The sequence below is a fragment of the Pinus tabuliformis genome, chromosome 9 (genome assembly GCF_031772625.1).
Source record: "Pinus tabuliformis cultivar Carrire ecotype Pingquan chromosome 9, CPIR1, whole genome shotgun sequence".
Taxonomy (NCBI): domain Eukaryota; kingdom Viridiplantae; phylum Streptophyta; class Pinopsida; order Pinales; family Pinaceae; genus Pinus; species Pinus tabuliformis.
The window spans coordinates 22,776,988-22,800,537 of record NC_142307.1 but is presented as its reverse complement, the minus strand read 5'-3'; the positions used below and the strand labels follow the sequence as shown (position 1 = coordinate 22,800,537).

The 23,550-nt window shown below is 38.5% G+C and overlaps 1 protein-coding gene across 1 annotated transcript in view; it reads right to left on the bottom strand.

The window, feature by feature from the left end:
- The window catches only part of LOC149146917 (RNA helicase, ATP-dependent, SK12/DOB1 protein), a 565,347-nt gene that overhangs the window by 322,237 nt on the left and 219,560 nt on the right, over positions 1–23,550 (bottom strand). Inside the window, exons 9-10 of the mRNA XM_089440900.1 lie at positions 4,057–4,257; positions 3,815–3,925 (exon numbers count right to left, since the gene is read on the bottom strand). Of these exons, the coding sequence (XP_089297026.1) occupies positions 3,815–3,925; positions 4,057–4,257 (312 nt within the window). The remainder of the gene's footprint in view (positions 1–3,814; positions 3,926–4,056; positions 4,258–23,550) is intronic.

Here is a 23,550-nt window from a genome sequence, read left to right as displayed (position 1 = left end):
GCATATATAAAGGAAAAGCCCTTTCTTCAAGTCTGACTGATCTATCTGATCAGTTCTGTTGTTTTACTGTTGTCTGTCAATGAAGTCTTCTTAGATCTGAATGAAAAACTAAATGCATAAGGAGTATGATATCTGATTGTTTGATTGTATAAGTGAGAAGGGTGATCTCTGCTACTTCCTGTGTAAAGCTCTGTAAATTGACAGTAGATGTTCAGTATATTATTGGTTGGTACAGACTTGATTCAGAAGTTTTATGTTTCAGTAGTTTTGAAGGTAAACGCAAGTTTGATTAAAGGAAGTAGCGTATACACACAGGTTGGGTTCAGTAAAGTAGCGTATACATTTTGATGTATGATTTTTGAGGTTGCAACTGGTTCTGAATGATGATGCAGGTTTTTGGTTCAACATAGTGTTCTAGTGACAGTGATCTGACTATTTAGATTAACTAATTATTGGTTGATGCAGTTTGAAAGTTCTGATGGGTCCAGTATGAAAATTTGAATAAAGGAAGCCTTCATGTGTATTGTTGTGTCCCAGGAGCATCCAGTATGAAAATTTATGGAACGTGTTCCCTGGAGGAAGAGAGAGAAGGTCGTAACCTTCTGTAGGCCAACGCCTACGTACTAGTAAACACATTGGCTAGTACAAGAGCTAGGGGGTTGTAGCTCCCTTCTAGTAGAAGCTGGAAAATGAGAGAAGGTTGTAGCCTTCTGCAGGTGGGTGCATGCGTACCAGTATGAGTCTACACCAGTACAAGATTGTAAACAGATTTTCTTATTATTAAAAGAAGACAGAGACGACAGCATCAGGTGGTTTTCAACCATATTGGGTTTCCACCTTAAATCTTGGTGTTCATGTGTGTTGCTTATGTGTGGTGGTTTATTCTATTTTTACTGCATTGTTTAATAAGTTACTGATGCACTGGTTATATATCAACACATAATAAATTAACTAAATCACAAGTTCTTTGGGTATACGCTGGATTCACTAATCATAAAAGCGTGTACACGCTAGTTCACTTCACAGAAATAGCATATATAAATCTGTTTGGGAAATGAAAAATTATTTATCTGATAATACTGATTCACCCCCGCTCTCAGTATTATTTCCAACAATACCTGCCTAGGGTATATAAGCAGGCCCTCACTCTCATTTGTAACATATCATTCTTACTCATACATTTTAATATATATGTTCTTGTATATCAATGGAGATCTTTATATTCCAAGTCTTCTAGAGTATTTAACTTAAAGAACGAACTTTGTTTGTTCCACCTGCCAAATATACCTTAGATGACACATGCAATTACACACATTACTTTCATGCACATGGTATCAAGTTCTCTTGGTTTAGTGTGATTAGTTATTGTACTATGACTCTGTGTATTGGTTTCTTGCTTAGACATAGGGTTAATGTTTCCTATTGCTTTCTTGATTAGATATAGAATTAATGGTTTCTTGCTTAGACATAGAGTTAATGCTTAGACATAGCGTAGCTCAATCATTCATCATATTCCACATTTGAAATTCATTTCCATTACATGCAAAGCCACTTTACATGCTAATTTGATTCACTCATGTTAAGTTGATCTCATTTCATTTTCATGCAAGTATAATATAGCATTTGATGTGGATTAGTTCCTTATTGGGTTATCTTGAATCATCCCTCATTTGAATCGCTACATTTACTTGCAAGTTATTTCATCACTTACATTTCATCTGAAATTTGAAAATTGCACTTCTAAACATTTACCTCCAAGACATAAGTTTTGGTTGAATAGACATTTTAGGAAATCTTCTTCGAAGATCCCAAGTCTAAGTTTGGAGAAAAGGTTAAAACATACGACCATTCAGTTAGGGTATGGTTGAGTCCTACGTCGAAACGGTGGCATGCGGGTTGACTTGAGGAACTAGGTGGATCTTTGGTATTGAAGCTAAGCTTCTCCACTTGAGGCCCCTTGCAACAACCTCTATCCATACAAGGGTGAAGGATTTGAGGAGTAACACCTTAGATAGGTCTTTGATTTTACTAAGAACACTTTCACCACATAACCCACCCCAACAACTTTGGATTATCTTGCATGCAATTGTGATATCATTGGTTATCTTATTTTCCTTTTGAGCTCTTTCTCAAATACATGCAAGTTGAATTGTGAGCACATATATTCACTTTATTGCAAGTACTTTGCTTCATTCACATTCTTGTACCTTATTTGGTTCATGCTCATTTGCTTATCTTGAAGTTCATTTGATGCAATATTGTTTATATCATATGTGAGCATATTTTATTTCCAAGTACAAGTATCATTTCACTTGCAAGTTTCATTCAAGTGCTCTTCTTTCAAAGTTGTATCTAATATTTTGCAATTGTAGTCTTATATTGATCTACTAACACTTGTCTTGCAGCTTTCACATATCATTGTATTTGTTAACTCTTGGAAGCATTTCTTTTATTGCTATTATTGTCATTTATTTGAGCATATTTATCTCTTGCAAGGCCACACCTAGTGGGGTTGAGGATTTTCCCCACATTAACTTAGGTGTTTAAGGCAGCAACAAGACGAAAACCCATCTCATCCCTTGATGAATTCATTCAGAATTTACAGGAGTCCTTATCAATTGTAGTTCCAGTTTCGAGGTGAGATCCAGAGTTACAGTAGATATATTTGGGGCCAGATCCAGTGTTACAGTAGATATATTTGGGGCCAAATCCAGTGTTCAGCAGCTCAGAGGGTTTTATCTCAGCATTCTTCCATTATTTGTATGGGCATGTAATATCATATTTATATTAATATAAATAAGCTGAGATTTGTTGCATTTGTCTCATATTGTAATTGTCATGTTTAATATTAATTTTGCCAGAGTTGCAGTAATTATTAATTTCTAAATTTTTATGTTGGCGATTTCTCTTGTATAAATTGATAAATTTTCATGGTATTTCTGGATTAAATATACGGCATAATTTTCTGAAGAAAAAATCCTATAATATAACACAAATAATTAAAACGGGATATTACATATTGACTTTCTATTGTGGTAATTGGTTCAACATTAATAAAATTATCTTATCTGAATTCATCTCTATCTCATATCTTTACTATTATATTTATCAACACATTTATAACATCTTATATTTGGGTGGCTCCACAATTTGAACATGTTATATCTAAGGCTTCTATGCCAATGAAAGAGAAGCAATTGCCAAAAAAGTTCAAAAACTCCAATTAGGATTCGAGGAGGAGCAAAAACATGCAGAATTGTCCCTTACAGTTATTGCAAAACCTTACGTAACTATTGCAATCTTTGAGAATTAAAAGTTAAAACACGTAAATTGCATGATATGTCTTGTGTTAGGCTCTTTCCTCTAGGGTGAATATCCTGAATTTATATTCACCCTGAATTTATCATCTATGCACATATTCCTAGGAAAATTGTTGGGATGAACGATCAATAACATGGTTCATACAAACAATTGGACTCAAACAATATCCTTCTCATAGTGGATGAACAAAAGGTGTCGGATTGTGGAGACATTATGCTTTTTGCACAAGGATCGGCAGCAAATTTTATCAGCAGAAACAATTAGCCTGTGAACTCAAACTCAAATAATAATTTGTATTTCAATTTTCAACTACTACATGAACATTTATTAACCTTAAAGAAATAGGAATCTTCAACTTAATAAAATCATATCTCTGAATTATGTATCATTCCAAAACAGGCCTCTCCTGTTTATAATACAGAAAACATGTAAGAAAAAGATATTGTGAAAAAAGGCAATAAACTCATAACAATTTGGAAGAATTCATTCTTACCGTTGCAGAAAGGAGTACAATATTGATATGTTTTGGAAGCATAATGATAACCTCCTCCCAAACAACTCCTCGCTCAACATCATTTACGTAGTGCACTTCATCAAATATAACCTGTAACATATAAGGTTGTAGTAAGAAAAAGCACAGCCATTTGTACATTTATAACACAATTCATTTATAAGTTTATCAATCACAACAGAACAACATGAAGGACAAATTCTGGACACTGATCTTAGACTCACCCATTCAATATCACGGATAATGTCTGCTCCTTTGTAAAGCATTGACCTTAGGATTTCCGTGGTCATAATAAGGCAAGAGGCTTCTGGTCGCAAACTCACATCACCAGTCAGAAGACCCACATCAAACTTATCACTGAAGTCACGATACTTCTGGTTGCTGATTGTCTTTATAGGAGATGTGTATACTGCACGTGTACAATGCTACAAAATAGCATGAAACCAATGGACATATGGCAATTAAGCTTCACTTCCATTCTAAAGAGTATTGAACTAAAGACAAGACCTCCCAATTTTAACAAGCATCTTTATATTGCCAAATCAACCTTCAACATGAGATACACTTTGATTAATAAAGTATCTTACTATAAATAATTAATATATATTGGAAGACCACATAAGCTAGAATTAATATGTAGTATACCTAGGGGGGATAGTATCGGGTACAGAGGGAGGTACCCAAGGGAATAATGTAACAATGGGATGGGTATATAACTATGACCCATCCCATTATTACATTATTCCCTTGGGTACCTCCCTCTCTACCCCATACTATCCCCCCTAGGTATACTACATAATACATAAGGCAATTAAGCTTCACTGCCACAACTAAAGAGCATTGAACTGGAGACAAGACCTCCCAGTTTTAACAAACATTTTTGTATTGCCAAATCAACCTCCAACATGAGATCCACTTTGATCAATAAAGTATCTTACTGTAAATAGTTAATATAGATTGGAAGACCAGATAAGCTAGAATTAATACAATGTAAATTAATTTCCAACAAGTGACCACAAAGTTTATCAATAGGAATCAAAAATATAGAAAATGAGAATACACAGTGGGAGAGTGAAAGCACCACCTGTCACTGTACTAAAATCCGAGAGAGCTAACTAACTAGCCAATGGAAGCACAAGAAGCAGTGCAGATATGGAACCAAACCATAAACCATGTTGAACATAAAGCAGATGTCAACATAATTGTAGTATGCTAGGGGAAATTTGTACTAGGGTTTTCAGATAACTAGGGTTTCAAAATTTCTTTGCTCAACTAAGTGGTGAAACAAACAATTCATTCAGTGGTACAATATATATGATCCAAAACAACAACACAATATCACTGTTCATTCCATCAACAACATCACTGTTCCATTCATACATATAATCCTTCCAATTCATATTAAGCTTTAACTAATCCACACAGAGTTCCAAGTCCAACAAACTATAGTCAATGAACAATTCAACTACCAATGACCAGAACTGCCTGTATAATTTTGCTGATTGAAATAATGGACAGCTAGTGTACCACTGTGAATTCTAGTTAGGAACCTTAATTGGAACACCCTTGTCTGAATCTGCTACAGGAGGAAATCTATCCAAGTTCAGGATCTGTTGTTTACTCCTAATCACCACACGAAGACTGCAGAAAACCCTCAGTCTTAATTTGAATGAACTCTGGGTAAGTTCGGATCAGCTACAGGTATCCGAATAGCCTTAAAGCAGTGTTCAACTTCAGACAGAGCCCCCAGCCTATCTGCTTCAGTGCTTCGATCTTCAGACACAGGCTCTTTGTCTCAAGTGGATTGTCAACTTCAGGACGAAACTGCGAGGATTTGCTTCAGATGATTTGCGGCTGTCCAGAGATAGCGGCTTGCTAACCTCGGAGACTTTCAGTGCTTCAGACCTTGACCTCCAGCTACAGAAGACCTAAGCTATCTCAGGAAAACCTCATCAATCTGCCTCGGGGGCTCAAGTAGCCTGCCTCAAAGGATCTCGAGGTGCCTCAGGCTTCGATTTGGGCTGCAGTTAACTTCGATCTAGTTTAGTCTATAAGGAGAGATTAAGCATTTAATGGCAAGATGCTTGGGAGGACATCAGGCCGGCCTATGTGTTGATGACTACACCCCAAAGAGGGATGGTGGCATTGGTCATGGAGCTCTGACCTTGGATATGCACCTAGATCCTTGGGTTGGTGGCAAAGCTTAAAAGCCTGATGGTACCTACAGTTGGCTAAAGCTTGAGTCCCCTAAGTCCCACCCGGATAGAATACCCTAGTCAGGTATCTAGTCCATAGCACTAAGTGTGAAAGAACTCTTCGTAGTTCATATCATTTTGAGATCTTCCATGTACTTGTATATTTATGAAATTATGAATACCTCAGTTAAGGAAGTGTTGAAAAATGTATCTTGTGTCGGTCTTCATAATTATATTTGAGTCATGATGTAACGTATTAGTCAAAAGAAAGAAAAAGAATTTTTATTATTAAAGAACTTGACTTATTAAAGAATGGCTTTCATGCTTGGGTCAATTATTTATAAGTCAAAGCCTCCATTGTAGGCTTCTACTGTTTATGTCAAGTGTCCTTGTCCATGCCATATTGTATCAGACCCCTTTTGGCTTCATTTGTCAAGAAACAAATTTATCTTAATGTAAAATAGGTCAATTAGGCCTCCTCCACCAAGTCGGCCTCAAACTGGACAAGTCAGCCTAATTGAGGGGCACCAAACTCTTATATAAAGGCAGTGACTCGACCTCATTTGGTGCACTCACTCATCAAGTTTGATTTGCAATTGCTGGGCAGTAAAAAGTGTGAAATTCAAGGAAGAAGGTGGAAAGGACTAGTGAAGGAGAAGGAGATCTCTATCAAGCACAAGAAGTCAAAATTCTCTCTCTCTCACACACATGCGTGACATTGCTAAGCTACTGGAAGGGCCAAAGTTGTAGTACTATAGTTGGGCCGAAATTCTGTAGTTATTGGGGGCCGAAATTCTGGGTTGTTGTTGGGTTGAAGTTGTTGGACAAGGGCTTCAATAGGCAGTCGATTTGCATTCAATTGTCAATGTCCTCCATGCAATTTCCCAACATAGATATTTGAGAGAACCCCTAATTTCATAATTGTATATGCTAGCCAATGATAGAGTGCCACATAACCTTCCTTTGGGTTTTGGCCAATAAATTAGGTTCTTCAACTTCAAACGAGGATATCTCACAAACCGTGAAGAACTACATGGCGTGCCACATACTACCAGAAACATCTCAACGAGGAGAATCCAACAAGGATGTTCCTGAGATGGAAAACCATGAATTGCCAAGTCATATTAGTCAACAAAAGACAGGGCATCTCCTAGTGCTGCTTGGGTTGACATCAATGACAACCATCTATCAACAATGTTACATGAGTAGGATCTACCTATGCTTCTTTAGGAAGAGGCATGTAACATGGTAGTATATGTGCAGAACAAGAGTCCTCACGACATATTGGGGGACAATAATCCTGAGGAAGCATTCACAAGAGTGAAGCAAAAGATATGGCACTTCAGAATATTTGGTTATCCAATATACATCCATGTGCCTATGGGGAAGAAGAAGAATTTGGGACCTTCAAGAAAGAAGGGGATGTTTGTTGGATACCCTAAGACCTCAAAAGATTACAGGCTCTTCATATTAGCATAGAGGAAGACAATAAGGAGAGATGTTAAGTTTGAGGAGAACATTGCATCTAGGAAGTCTCATGAGTTGCCACCAGTAGTGACAAAGGAAAAGGAACAAGAGACTCCGAAGGGAGAACAACATTCAAAGGCTTTCAATTCAAGGAGTCAACCTTCGGGTGAGGAGCCAATAACTCCTTCCAGTTTCATCAAAAGACCATGGTGGTTTGAGCAGACATTGAAGGATGCTCAAGACCATGTTGAGGCTCCTAGGAGCACATTTAGGGAGAGAAGGCCCACAAAGAAGTTTTCTAACTACATGGCATTGATGACTAAAATCATTGAGGAGGCAGCAAATCAAGAGGTTTGGGGGAAAGCCATATGAAGGATGATGCACAGGACATTGTGTCAGAATAGGAGGGGAAGCCAATTCCAAGTGATTCTTCCAAAAGTACCTTCCTCGCTAAAAGAGTGTTAACGATAGTAGCGTTGGAGAGGTAGTTCCACACAATTCTAAGTGTTTATGTGTAAGTTTTCCAAATGGCCCTTAACCTTCACAAATTAAGTTAAGTAAAGAAATTATAAAATTTCATTTTAGAAGAAAAAGTGAGTCAATCTAATGAAATGCAAGGATTATTTGCACTAGTGAATTAGATGAATCTCAACCATTGATCTCAATTGAAGTTGAGATATAATCTCAACCGTCAATCACTTTGGAGATTAGGGTTGCAAATCAAGTCAATAACTCAAGATTATAAAAGGAAAGCTAGGCTAAGGAAGAAGACACATCAAGTGAGGGCAAGAGACAATGACATCTCAATGATTAGGTGGAGATGGACATTTATCCAAGTGTGCAGGGTCCAAAGGAAGAATAACAAGGGGTACCAATGTTAAATTTCCCTAAACCCGGCACCTAGAAATTAATTGCTAGTAGATTATCTCAGATACATTGAATAAAAGCACAACTAGATTCTTAACGTAAACATTCAGTAGAAGCAAAATGATAACCAATGTCACATAGACACACAATTTTTTTCCTAATCACAACTTTTCATTTCATTAATCAAAACTTCTTTCCGCTCTTTTACTAAGAAAATGGTCTAATATGAGCAAAACATATACAAAAACATACATCTGATCCAACTGATCAAACCCTAGATTTGGTTGATCTAGATCTCATTGCTGCCCCCTTTGCACTTTCCTCGAATCTGGCACACTTGAGTATAAGTCCTTCTCTAGCCACCACTAAGATGCCTCTCTTAATGCCCTGTGCCCCTGTGTGTTGTTGTGTCTCCTTCCTTAGCCTAGACCTTCTTTTATAAGCTTCAGTTATGACCAAATTCACAACCCTAACCTCCAAAGTGATTGACGGTTGAGACTAGATTTTGCCTCACTTGAGATGAACAATTGACATTAATCTAATTCACTAATCCAAATAGCCTTTGCATTAAATTAGATTAAAGTCACCTTTTCCTAATAAAAGAATCACTTTAATTATTAAAGTAATTACTAAGGTCTAAAGGGTGTATTAGGCAACTTTTGCACACCTAGGCACTTAGGATTGTGCAGAAGTACCTACCGGAGCTACAAACATCAACAAGCAAGGGAAAAGGTTCTAGCAGCCAACGAGATCAAAGGACAGGTTTTGAGGGTTTGATCAACTGGAACATTTCTAGGTTTTTTCTATTTGTATTTTTCCTCACAAGGCCATTTTCCCAATAAGGGAGCCCTTGTATGCGAAGATATTCTTTTGTGAAATAGAAGATTTGAAGGGTTGAATTTATGTGTGTGCATTGCGCATGTGTATGAAATTGGTGTTATTTTTTGATTCCGTTATTTCTCTCTGTTAGGATATTCCGACACATAGGAAATAGTGTTAGGATATTCCGACACATAGGATATAGTTAAGTTCAACTTGGTCTAGTATAGAGTTAGGTTAGAGTTAGGTAAAGTGTGTTTCTTTACCGTTGTACATTTTGTAACTTACAATCCGACGGTCACGATATGTAGTGATCCGACGGTTCACTCTCACCTCGGTATTACCGACACTTGATCCGTGGCTTGACACCCGATTGGTCCATGAGTTCTATTTAAAGCGCATGGAGGGTCATTGTTCGGGTAATCCGTGCATGAGAGAAGCTTATGTAAATTTTCATTCTTTGATTAATAAATTTCCTGTAGTACCCACGTTGGGACAGGCCGTGGACTGTTTCCCTCCTTGCACTTTGAGGGTTTTAACCACGTCAAAAATACTAGTGTATTGATCTGCGATCTAGTTGTGAGCTGTGTCCTTTTGGTATTATTTCTGAGGAACTTACCCTGTAAATTCCTACATGGTATCAGAGCTATTTGAGTGCCGCGTCCGTTGGTGATCCAAATCTGAAGCCGGTAGAACTGCATGCGGCTGTCGTTTCCTAGATCTGCTGTTTCTGACTGCTTTCGGGCCGAGAGGACTGCTCTGTTGCGTTCGGAGCATCTGTTCCAGTGAGGAACCCCTTTCGTTTCACGCGAAAAGGTTTCCGGTAGCCCTAGCTGCGTCATTTTTCAGATCGGGAGGTATATAGTGTTTTTTTGCAGTTTACTGTTATTTTCTCTCTGCTTATTTCGTTCTCAGTTTATTTAGCCTTTTTTTTTTAACCAAATCTATACCTTTCATTTCTGCGTATGCTCTTTGCCCTGCGACTCTGTGCGATCTGGGCAAATCAGAAACAGAAAGGAAGGATTTTTCTCATGCGTATGCTCTTTTCCCTGCACCTTAGTGTGATCTCGGAAAATCAGAAACATTGAGAAAAATATTTAGTTTTTCGGCTAAAGCTAACTTTGAGATTTTTTTAAAAATTTCTAGTTTTTTGGCTAAAGCTAACTTCGAGCCGCAAGGTTCGTTTTTCTTTGCATATTCGTGTTGGGTTTTGTGTTTTGTGTTTTGTAGGGAAAAAGAGCTTTCTCAAGGCAAGCACGCAAACCAAGGCCCCCCCCCCTCTCTCTCTCTCTCTCTCAAATTTTTTGTATAGATCAATTGGTTCAAAGCTATTTTAAGAGAGTAGAGGTCTTGGGTTCAAGTCTCCATTTTGTGGGGGCGGATTTTTTCATTCCCGCACATTCGCGCACTTTGCCGGCAACTTCAACAATTTTTTTTTTCAAAAAGCCATAACTTCTTCATCCGGAAGCCTTTTTCAGAGCCGTTTTTTTTAAAACCGCCTATTTTTTCGAGATCTATCCATTGGAACACTTACTTTCAGCATCTTCAGCTTCAGTTTTTTTTAAAAAATGGAAAGTCCATGCCAAGTCATTCTTGACAGCACTAACTACTTCCAATGGGTAGCCTACATGGAAGATTTACTTAGAAGTAAAGGTCTCTTCAGAATAGCCACAGACCAAGAGAAGAAACCAAAGGATGAAGACAAGGTTGCAAAATGGGAAAATAGACAAGATCAAGCACGTGGTTTGATAGGGATGTCTATTTCTCCTGATCTTAGATTCCACATTGCAGACCTTGAGACTCCTCATGAAGCATTAGAAAAACTCGCTAAAGTTTTTGGGATTAAAAATGAAATTAGAGCCAATCAACTTGAAAATGAGTTGCTTACTTTGGATCCTAATAATTTTTCTTGCATTGAAGATTTCTTGTCCAAATTCAAGACCCTTAGATATCTCTTGGAAGGTGTTAAAGTTAAGAAAGAAGATGGTAACCTTATTTATTCCATCCTTACTAAGTTGGGACCAGCCTACTCTGTATTTGTTTCCACTTTCCATTCTACAAGGGAAGCTTTCATTTGTCAAGGAAAAGACTACAAGGCCCCTTCCTTTGACTCCTTTTGTGATTCCTTAATAAGAGAACAAGAAAAACTCTTACACCTTGGTCTTCTTAATCTTGGAAACTCTTCCACGAAAGCGTTAGCCGCCCAGCAGCAACCAAATTCAAAGAATCCTAAGAAGTCATATCCTCAAAAGAATGGTCCTAAACCATCTCAGCCTCAAAATGAAAGATCATTTCAGCAAAATGATAAGACCAATAAAAACAAATGGAAGAAGACTGATAGACATTGTAACTTTTGTAATCGAGATGGCCACTTAGAATCTAAATGCTTTAAGAAGATGGAAGCCTTGGAAGCCGCAATGAAGAAACATAACATCCATGTGGAGCCTACTTCAACTTCAACTTCCGGAATGGCACTTTCTGCATGTCATTGTCAATCATCTCAGTCTGGTTATGCATTAAATGTATCTTCTTCTTCTTCTCATTCTCATGAGTGGCTCATTGATTCTGGAGCCTCTTGTCACATGGCCAAAAACCAAGCCATGTTTTCTTCTTTAAATGATTGTAACACCAAAAATATATATGTTGGTGATGATAGATCTCTTAATGTTGTAGGGACTGGAACTGTTCATCTAGACAATGGTCAGTTTAATGATGTATTATGTGTTCCAACCTTATCCTGCAACCTTCTATCTGTCTATCAGATAACTCATTCAGGTGAAGGTAAAATTGTTGAATTTTCACCTCATGATGTTGTAATCAAGGATCTAAAAGATCCTAAACAGATTCTAGCTACTGGTCTTGCTGATGATTCCAAAAGGTTGTATAAGTTTCACAACTTTGGGTCATCAAATCTTCCCTCAGTATTTGTTGCTCATAATGATGAAGTGAGCAAACTTTGGCATGAGCGATTTGGTCACTTAAACTATCGCTCCCTTCAGCATCTATGTAAAGAAAATATGGTGACAGGTCTTCCTATGGTATCTTGCAGAGATGGTGTTTGTTCCGGATGTGTACTCGGAAAACATCATCGGGACAGTTTTGACAAACGTGCCTCTTGGCACGCCTCAGCCCCTTTACAGCTTGTGCACAGTGATTTATGTGGTCCTCTTCCTGTTGCTTCATTCTCTGGCTGCAAGTACTTCTTAACTTTCATTGATGATTTCTCCAGACGCACTTGGGTATACTTCTTAAAACTCAAGAGCGAAGTATTTAACACCTTTTTGGCCTTCAAAGCCTTTGTTGAAAAACAATCTGGACATCAAATTCTTAAGCTAAGAACTGATAATGGTGGAGAATATGTTAAAAACACATTCATCAACTTTTGCACCGAAAATGGAATTCAAATGCAACATACTGTTCCATACACTCCACAACAAAATGGTGTAGCTGAAAGGAAAAATCGCACCTTAAAGAAAATGGCTAATTGTATGCTGCAATCTAAAGGACTCAGTCTTAGTTTTTGGGCCGAAGCAATTAATTGTGCAAATTATATAATCAATCGCACTCCTACTAAGGTTCTAGATAATATCACTCCAGAAGAAGCTTGGAGTTCCATTAAACCAGATGTAAGTCACTTTCGTGTGTTTGGAAGTGAAGCATGGGCCCATATTCCAGATGAAAAGCATAAAGCTTTAGAACCTAAGAGTGAGAAATGTACTTTTGTTGGATATTCTGAAGATGTAAAAGGTTATAGACTTATTCCATTTAAGTCCAAAAATGTTATCATTAGAAGAGATGTAAAATTTGATGAAAATAAATCGGCCTGCGAGCCTAGTCCGGCGGATGTGCCACCTCTTCCTATCTCTTCTACTTTTGAAAACATTTCTTCTTCAGATGATGAAAGCGAGGATGATAATCCTCCCCCACCTTCTCAGGATCCTCAACTTCCAAGATGGGTCCGTGCTACTCGGGATGCAGCAGGTGATCTTGCCGGTGATCCTACAGATCAGCGACGTACACGCTTCTCAGTTTGAAAGAGCCTCTTCTTTACTGGCTCAAGCTCCAGTAAATCATGATCCTGACACTTTTGCAGAAGCTTCAGGCCATCCACATTGGGAAGCAGCTATGAATGAAGAATATCATTCATTGATGACAAATGATACATGGGATCTTGTTCCTCTACCAAAGGGACGCAAACTTGTTAGATGTAAATGGGTTTACAGAACCAAGTATGGACCAGATGGGAAAGTTGATAAACATAAAGCTCGTCTCGTTGCTAAGGGCTTTTCACAGGTTGAAGGCATTGACTACACTGAAACCTTCTCCCCTGTTGCCAAAATGAACTCTATCCGCCTTGTTCTTTCCCTTGCTGCCTCTTTCAAATGGGAAGTCCATCAGATGGATGTTAAATCTGCCTTCTTGCATGGGGACTTGCAGGAAGAAATCTATATGGAACAACCCATTGGCTTCATACAAACAGACTCCAGCCTTGTTTGTCGACTTAAGAAATCCCTTTATGGCTTCAAGCAAGCTCCTCGGGCTTGGTATGCCAAAATGGATAGCTTTCTTTTAGAATCTGGCTTTTCTAGGTGTCATTTTGACAATACTGTCTACACCAAGAAAGTGGGCAACTCTCTTATCATCCTTGTTCTTTATGTTGATGATCTTATTCTTACTGGTAGTGATCCCAACCTTATAAACCATGTGAAGTCCAGCCTTAAAAAGAAATTTGAAATGACAGACTTAGGACACTTACACTATTTTCTCGGTCTTCAAGTCTTGCAATCCCAGGAGGGTATTTTCCTTTCCCAGTCCAAGTATGCTTGTGATATTCTTCGTCATTTTCACATGGAAGACTGTAAGCCAGCCCCTTCTCCCTTTCAGTCTGGAGTCAAACTTTCAGTCTCTTGTACTTCTCCTGAAGTTGATGCTACCTTATACCGTCAACTTGTCGGAAAACTCTTGTATTTAACCCATACTCGTCCTGATCTTTCCTTTGTTGTTGGCCTTGTTGCTCGTTTTATGCAAAACCCCCGTGAAAGTCATTGGAAAGCAGCTAAAAGAATACTTCGTTATGTTCGAGGTACAGTACAGTTTGGGATTCATTACAGTGCCAAAGCAGCTCCTCTGTTAGTTGGTTTCACTGATTCTGATTGGGCTGGTGACCCTGATGATCGGAAGTCTACTGCCGGTTATGTCTTCACTCTTGGTTCAGGACCTATTACATGGGCTTGTAAGAAACAGGCTGCCATTTCTCTTTCGTCAGCAGAAGCAGAGTATCGTGGTGCCGTGGAAGCTAGTAAGGAAGCCTTGTGGCTTCGTCAGATCCTATCGAAGTTTGGCTTTGAGCAGCAGCATCCAACCACACTTTGGTGTGATAATCAAAGTGCCATTCAGCTATGCAAAGATCCAGTCCAGCATCAGCGCAGCAAACACATTGAACTACACATGCACTTCATCAGAAAGCTCATTCATGACCATGTTCTTGAAGTGCAATATTGTCCAACAGATGATCAGGTTGCAGACATCTTCACAAAGGCTCTCACAGAGGCGAAGTTCACTAAACTTCGATATATGCTTGGAGTTCAGGAAGTTGTCACTAAGGGGGGATAGGCTCTAGTGCCTCCTTCCTTCTCCTATTGTGTCATATTTGTAAATCCTTCAATCCTATCCCAAGTTGTTCTTAAGGGGGGATGTTAGGATATTCCGACACATAGGATATAGTTAAGTTCAACTTGGTCTAGTATAGAGTTAGGTAAAGTGTGTTTCTTTACCGTTGTACATTTTGTAACTTACAATCCGACGGTCACGATATGTAGTGATCCGACGGTTCACTCTCACCTCGGTATTACCGACACTTGATCCGTGGCTTGACACCCGATTGGTCCATGAGTTCTATTTAAAGCGCATGGAGGGTCATTGTTCGGGTAATCCGTGCATGAGAGAAGCTTATGTAAATTTTCATTCTTTGATTAATAAATTGCCTGTAGTACCCACGTTGGGACAGGTCGTGGACTGTTTCCCTCCTTGCACTTTGAGGGTTTTAACCACGTCAAAAATACTGGTGTATTGATCTGCGATCTGGTTGTGAGCGGTGTCCTTTTGGTATTATTTCTGAGGAACTTACCCTGTAAATTCCTACAAATAGTTAAGTACAACTTGGTCTAGTATAGAGTTAGGTAAAGTGTGTTTCTTTACTATGTACATTTTGTAACTTACAATCCGACGGTCACGATATGATGTAGTGATCCGACGGTTCATTCTCTCCTCGGTATTACCGACACTTGATCCGTGGCTTAACACCCGATTGGTCCATGATCTCTATTTAAAGAGCATGGAGGGTCATTTGTAGGTTAACCGTTCATCAGAGAAGCTTATGTAAATTTTCATTCTTTTATTAATAAATTGCCTGAAGTGGCCGCGTTGGCTCAGGCTGTGGACTGTTTCCCTCTTTGAGGGTTTTAACCACGTCAAAAGCACTGGTGTATTGATCTATGATCTGTTTGTGACCGATATCCTTTGGTGTTCTATCTGAGGAACTTACCCTGTAAATTCCTACATGGTATCAGAGCTATTTGAGGGCCGCATCCGTTGGTGATCCAAATCTGAAGCCGGTAGAACTGCATCCGACTACCATTTCCTAGATCTACTGTATCTGACTGCTTTCGGGCCGAGAGGACTGCTCTGTTGTGTTGGGAGCATCTGTTCCAGTGAGGAACCCCTTTCGTTTCACGCGAAAAGGTTTCTGGTAGCCCTAGCTGCGTCATTTTTAAGATCTGGAGGTATACAGTGTTAATTTGCAGTTTACAGTTATTTTCTCTCTGTTTATTTTAGTTTTCGGTTTATTTAGCTTTTTTTATTACCGGATCTATACCTTTCATTTCTGCGTATGCTCTTTGCCCTGCGACTCTGTGCGATCTGGGCAAATCAGAAACAGAAAGGAAGGATTTTTCTCATGCGTATGCTCTATTCCGCTGCGCCTTAGTGTGATCTCGGAAAATCAGAAACATTGAGGAAAATATTCAGTTTCCGGCTGAAGCTAACTTCGAGCCGCAAGGTTCTTTTTTTTGTATGTTCGTGTTGGGTTTTGTGTTTTTGGTTTTGTAGGGAAAAAGAGCTTTCTCAAAGCAAGCATGCAACCCAAAGCATCAACCCCCCCCCCCTCTCTCTCTCAAACTTTTTGTATAGCTCACTTGGTGCAAAGCTAATTTATGAGAGTAGAGGTCTTGGGTTCAAGTCTCCATTTTGTGGGGGCGGATTTTTCATTTCCGCACATTCCCGCACCTCGTCGGCGACTTCATCAAATTTTCTTCAAAAAGCCATAACTTCTTCATCCGGAAGCCGTTTTCAGAACCATTTTTTTTGAAACAGCCTAATTTTTCGAGATCTTTCCATTGAAACACTTAGTTTCAGCATCTATAGCTTCAGATTTTTTTAAAATGGAAAGTCCATGCCAATTTATCCTTGACAGCACCAACTACTTCCAATGGTGGTCCTACATTGTGGATTTACTTAGAAGTAAAGGTCTTTACAGAATAGCCACAGGCCAAGAGACCAAACCGAAAGATGAAGACAAGGCAGCTAAATGGGAAAATAGACAAGACCAAGCACATGGGTTGATAGGGATGTCTATTTCTCCATATCTTAGATTCCATATTGCAGAACTTGATACTCCTGATGAAGCAATGAAACAGATTACTCAAGTCTTTGGAATTAAAAATGAACTTAAAGCCCATCAACTTGAAAATGAATTGCTTACATTGGACCCCAATAATTTTTCTTGCATTGAAGATTTTTTGTCCAAGTTCAAGACCCTTAGACTTCTCTTGGAAGGTGTTAAGGTTAAGAAAGAAGATAGTAGCCTTATCTACTCCATTCTTACAAGTTGGGACTAGCCTATTTTGTGTTTGTTTCCACCTTCCATTCTACAAGAGAAGCCTTCATTTCTCAAGGACAAGCCTACAAGTCCCCTTCCTTTGATTCCTTTTGTGATTCTTTAATAAGAGAACAAGAAAAACTCTTACACCTTGGTCTTGTATATCTTGGAAACTCTTCTAAGAAAGCGTTAGCCGCCCAGCAGCAACCAAATTCCAAGAATCCTAAGAAGTCGTATCCTAAAAGGAATGGTCCTAAACCAAACAAGGGTCCTAAGCAATTTCCACCTCAAAATGAAAAATCATTTCAACAAAATGATAAGACAAATAAAAACAAATGGAAGAAGACTTATAGGCATTGCAACTTTTGTAATCGAGATGGCCACTTAGAATCCAAATGCTTTAAGAAGATGGAATCCTTGGAAGCAGCAATGAAGAAGCATAACATCCATTTGGAGCAATCTTCAACTTCAACTTCATCTTCAGGAATGGCACTTTCTGCATGTGGTTGTCAAGCATCTCGGTCTGGCTATGCACTAAATGTATCTTCTTCTTCTCATTCTCATGAGTGGCTCATTGATTCTAGAGCTTCTTATCACATGGCCAAAAACAAAGCCATGTTTTCTTCTTTAAATGATTGTAACACAAAAATATATATGTTGGTGATGATAGATCTCTTAGTGTTGTAGGGACTGGAACTGTTCATCTAGACAATGGTCAGTTTAATGAAGTATTATGTGTTCCAACCTTATCCTGCAACCTTCTATCTGTATATCAGATAACCCATTCAGGTGAAGGTAAAATCATTGAGAGAAGCTTACGTAAATTTTCATTCTTTTATTAATAAATTGTCTGAAGTGGCCGCGTTGGCTCAGGTCGCGGACTGTTTCCCTCTTTGAGGGTTTTAACCACGTTAAAAGTACTGGTGTATTGATCTGTGAACTGATTGTGAGCGGTGTCCTTTGGTGTTCTGTCTGAGGAACTTACCCTGTAAATTCCTACACTCTCTTACTTATCTGTTAAAATTCTAGCAATGCTTTTTATTCAAAAGATTTGCAGCAAATTAATTTACAGCAAGATAATTCACCTACTGATAAATTTCCAGTAATTGGGGTTAGAAAATTAACACTACCAAGGATGGATTCATAAAAGAACGTGATAGTCTTGATAAGACTGTCCAAACTACCAATGTCTCTAAGCCTCCAAAACAGAGCCTCTTCAGACAAGTTAAGCACCTTTCATCCCACTATAAATACTCTCTCTAAATCGTGCCGCTATGATATCTCGTGTGTATGGGATAGCATGGTGTCAACTAACCACTCAAGATACCCACCAAAGACCAACACTCAATCAATAAATCAAGTTTGGTTGTGATTTTGAATCTTATTTGAGATTTGATGGTCGGGTGGAAGCTGCCTAGGGTTTAGACGAGTGGAGTGAGTTCGACTCGGAGCTATGTCGAGGTATTGTTGGGAAGAGGCTGCTCTGTGGAGCTCATCGCTGGCCGTTTGAGTCAGATAATCTGCAACAGCTTTAACAAAATCTTGCTTTTATAGGGTAATATGTTATGAGTAGTTTTTTGTTCTGATGGAGTATATGTCAACGAGACACAGCCATGGCTTGAAATAAAGGGTGGATCTCAGACTACATGTAACTACAATTTTAAGGAAAATTTTAAAATTTGTTATTTCAAGCACCGCATAATCGAATCAGCTAGAAACGCATTCAAATTTCAAACATGACAACGGGACAAGAAATTTCAAAACATTTCGAAACAAATGATTTAGGGCAAGTGAAAATTGCCTCATCCACCAAAGCTGGGAAGTGGGTTTGGGTCAATGCCAAACAATATCGGGGCATTTTAAAACGAAGACTAGCATGTCTAAAATGGGAGCAAACAAGGAAAAATTGGTCTCAAAGAGAAAGTACTTGGGCCCTTCGCAATAAGCACTCAAACAAGTCCCCTCTGCAAGCATGTGGCAACAAGAAGTCCAGAGTAAGTCATTGATGATTCTTCCTTTTATAGCCCCACATCCACACCTCTCACCTAGTCATCGGATCTTTATGTGAAAGAATTGTTAAACGCAAAACAAAGATTGGAGGTTTTAGAAGCTAAAGAGCAGGAAAAAGATCATAAAATTCATATAGTAACAGCTAAGAACAAGGCTTTAGCAGAAACCAATAAAGTTTTGAAAGAACAAGTGGCATTGTTACAACAAGCTCTCCTCATAGGGAAGACAAAATGGCAACGCATGAAGGCGGATGTGCAAAACATAAAGAAATCTGTAGTGGAAAGTATAGAGGTGGTGAATGCGAAACCATCCCATGATAAAGGGAAAGCGGTTGGCCAAATAGACAACCATGAACAGAAAGCAAGAGAAAAAAGGAAAGGAGATTCCACAAAAGTTTCCAAAACTTGGGCTCAAGTTATTAACAATGATGCTAATAGGGAAGGAGAAACAAACATTCGGGTTGACAGATTGCAAGATAGAGAAAACAAGGAAAGACAAAATAGAGCAACAAACATCATTATTAAAGGAATGAAAGACTATGGCAAAAATGAATGTACTCTTGACCTTGCAAGGGACTTCTTGAAAGACAAATTGTTATAGCAAGGACAAATATGTCGAGCATGGAGGGTGGGTAAGTTTAACGATGAGAGGGCCAAGCCCGTAAAATTCATCATGCCTAGCTTGCGTGATAAATATATCATTCTAAGCAAGAAGCATCTCTTGAGGGGTTCTCGCTTTTTTCTAGAAGAAGATTTAACAATACGACAACAAGAGGAAAGGAGGGAGGAAATGTTAAAGGTTAGGGCAGCAAAAGATGAAGGCAAGAGAGCGTGGATTTGTAAAGGTAAAGTTGTGATAGCGTGATTTGGACCTCCTTCCAAAACAGAGAAGCAAGATGGTAATAAAGAAGAGGCAACAAACTCTTCAACAAGAAATCAGGAAGCAAGGTCAGTATGGGAAACCAGGGACAAAGACTCAATTGTGAGTCTTGCATGTCAAAATAAATAGCAATCAAGTCATACCCAAGTTTCCTTAAGATTGGTTTGTTGGAACTGCAGAGGTTACCCATGGAGATGAGGACCTGGATAAGGGCCTATTGCAGAAGATAAAGACATAATTTGCGTCATAGAAACACATGAGCATGAAGGGTGCAAGACACCTTTGTTTGAAGGATACTGGAAGATGGCAGTGTGGAACAAAGTAGAATGGAATGGCAAAGGACACGGGGGTATCATGGTATTAGTGAGGGAAAAAGAAGATTGTCTCATTCAGTTAGAAAAAGAAGACTCAAATAAACAATTCATTTGGTTTAAAATATCAGAAAATGGAAATCACATCAGAATTGCAACATGTTATTTTGCGCCGCAAGTTTCAAAAATCTACAAAAGTAGAGGGCTTGACCACAAAGACCCCTTTGCATCCTTCAAAGAAGATATTGCAACATATTCTCAGCTAGGTGAAGTCCTTATAGTGGGTGATTTCAATGCTATGACTGCAAGTAAGCAAGCTAGATTTTTTGTTGTAAAGAAGACTGCGACCCTATTTGGCTTACAGAAGAGAGGAATCATTAGCGGGAAATAATTTCAAAGGACAAGGGTTGCAATCTCTTTAGTGAACAATTGCTTACTCTATGTGGGGCCTTTGATTTAGTCATTTGGAATGGCTTGACTAGATAGACAAAGTCCAGTAATTTCACTTGCAATACTTACCATGGAGCAAGTGTACTAGATTATGTAATTTGCTCGCATGGTTTGTGTGAGAAGATGGAGGAAGTTTTGATTGGAGATCAATTTTGGGACTTAAAATCAGATCAAAGCCAATTTATTTAAGTTTCTATTGGACTAGAAAAAAACAATTAGAGTCAAAAACTCAACGTGTTCAACAAAATCTCCCAAAGGGCAGAATTCTTTTGACTCCAAAAAATTGTAATACCTTCAAAATGACACTAGAGAGGCTCTTCGAGAAGGAGAAAATCCCAATTCACGGCCTTCATAGTCACGAATTAACACATTTAATTCAAAGCGCACTTGCAGAGTGCAAAAGAGCAAAAATTAAGAAGTCTGAAACAAATTGCTTTCCGGTTAATGCTTGGTTTGACAAGGAATGCAAAAAAGCAAGGAGAATGTGGAAAGAGTCAAACAAGGATAACATAAAGCTCAAAGCTTACAAGTAGATATTAAGAAAGAAAAAGGTTGATTTCATGGTTTCAAGGAGGGAAGAACTAATCTTCCTTGGGAAAAATAATCCCAAATTATTTTGGAAGGAGCTCCAACCAAGAAAGATGCAAACTAAAAATAGTATTACAGATTCTAAATGGTTTCACTATGCAAGAGAACTCTATAAGCAGGATCCCAAGGTTGACCCTCCCCCCTTGGTCAACATTGATATTGAACTCTTCACGATGCAAGAGGTAGAGATGGGTATCAAGAAGTTGGGTGTTGGAAAAACAAAAGACTTCGCTGAACTCCAAGCAGAGTATCTAAAGTGGGGCTCAAACATTCTTGCACCTCACATTACTAAAAATTTCAACAACATCATACAACATAGGTTCCCCACAGATTGAACAACTAACCTGGAAATACATCTTTTCAAAAGTGGCGACGTCAATAATCCCTCCAATTATAGGACCATAATGATAAACCGTTTGTTTGCAAAGTTATTCTAAAGCATGCTAGAAAATAAAATCAGCAAGTGGGCAGAAGAAGGAGATAAGTGTGATAAATGGCAAGCAGGTTTTAGACCTAAACATTCCACAGTTGACCATTGTATAACTTTAAGGCACATCATTGAAAAAGTTTCGGAGAAAAAGAAAGAAGCCTTTTGTTGCTTTGTGGATTTCTAAAAAAATTTTGACATGGTTCCTAGAGATAAACTTTGGCATAGAATGGAGGAACTTGGGTTCCTACACATTTAAGAGCAATTGTGCATAGGATGTATGAAGAGGTGAAAGTCAAAATTAGAACTTCAGCAGGCATTTCTGAAAGTTTTAGAAGTGATATCAGGGTCAAGCAAGGTTGCCCACTGTCTCCTATCCATTTTGGTTTATATATCGACAATCTTGAGGAGTGGTTAAATTCACAAGGGGGTGATGGTATCTATTTCTGCAAGTTTGTTATGAGGCTTCTTTGGTATGTAGATTACCTTATTCTGATTGCTAAATCTGCTCTTGGTTTGCAAAAGCACTTACTATCCCTTGAGCAATTTTGTAGAGGGGTGGGGATGCAAGTCAATATTAGCAAAACGAAAGTAGTGGTTTTCTCTAACAAAAGAAAACATAACCAGTATAAGTTCTACTTTGAAGGCAGCATTCTGGAAAAAGTTGTGGATTACAAACACCTCAGAATTGACTTCAACAAAAATCTAAGTTGGGATGGTTGTAGAAAGAAAAGAACTTTGGAGAGTTGGAAAGCATTTTATGCTTTTCAAAATAGGTGTAGAGAGGCAGAGTTATGGGACTGGAAAACAACTCAAACTCTTTTAGGGCTTCTAGTGATTCTCTATGGTTGTGAACTGTGGGCCAGCAGTACATCTACCATGCAATGGAAACAAATTGAGAAAATTCATAAGCATTTGATTACAAACAAATTCAAAATTAAAAGTGCAATTCCTTATGCTATCTTGTTAAGTGAAATAGGGGTTGCTCCTATTGAAGCAATTGCTATGGTGCGAGTCATAAGGTATTTAAAAAAAATTGAGCAAATAGAAGAGGGAAGATGGCGAAGGTTGTCTTTAATGACATATTGGGCAAAAGAAAAAAGACTTGGAAGCAGCAAAATAACAAATGGTTTAGTAAATGGGGTATTTGCTTGATTGTGTGCCTCATAAACAGTAAAGAGATAAAAGCTTTTGTTATGGATAAGTTCCACAAGTGTACTTGGGATAAGGAGCTAGGGAGAAAGAAAAAGTACTATTTTGAAGTGTTTGATCCCACTCATAATCATCAACAAAAAATGTACATAGAGGCCAATATTTCTTGGAGAGCCAAAATTCTTATTGCTCAAATAAGGACTAATTCTCATCAACTCCGTTGTGAAACAAGGCACTGGAAAAGGCCAAAAGAAGTGTGGGCGGAAAAAATATGTATTTTTTGTTCTTCTATAAAAGTGGAAACAGAAAAGCATTTCATTTTACAATGCGAGGCCTTCAAAGACAACAGGTAAAGTTTTGCAGATATTCTGGCACTAGCTCTTGGGATAATCTATTTAGCAAGGAGTTTGTCAAAAAGTTGGGAGCGTTTATTGTGAGGATTCACAGGAAAAGGGCCAAATACATCAACCAAATGAAGAAGCAATCTGTCCCATAGGCTATCTTTAGCCTCGTGGACATTACAATAATTTCATTCTTTCTTTCTTCCCATTGTATTTTTTGGGTAATGCATTGTATTAACTCCCACATGAGCCATTTTGGTTTTTCATAAATGTTAAGTCCATCCTTTGATGACTAAGGAAAACCACCTCTTGGAGGTCAAACACTTTCACTCACAT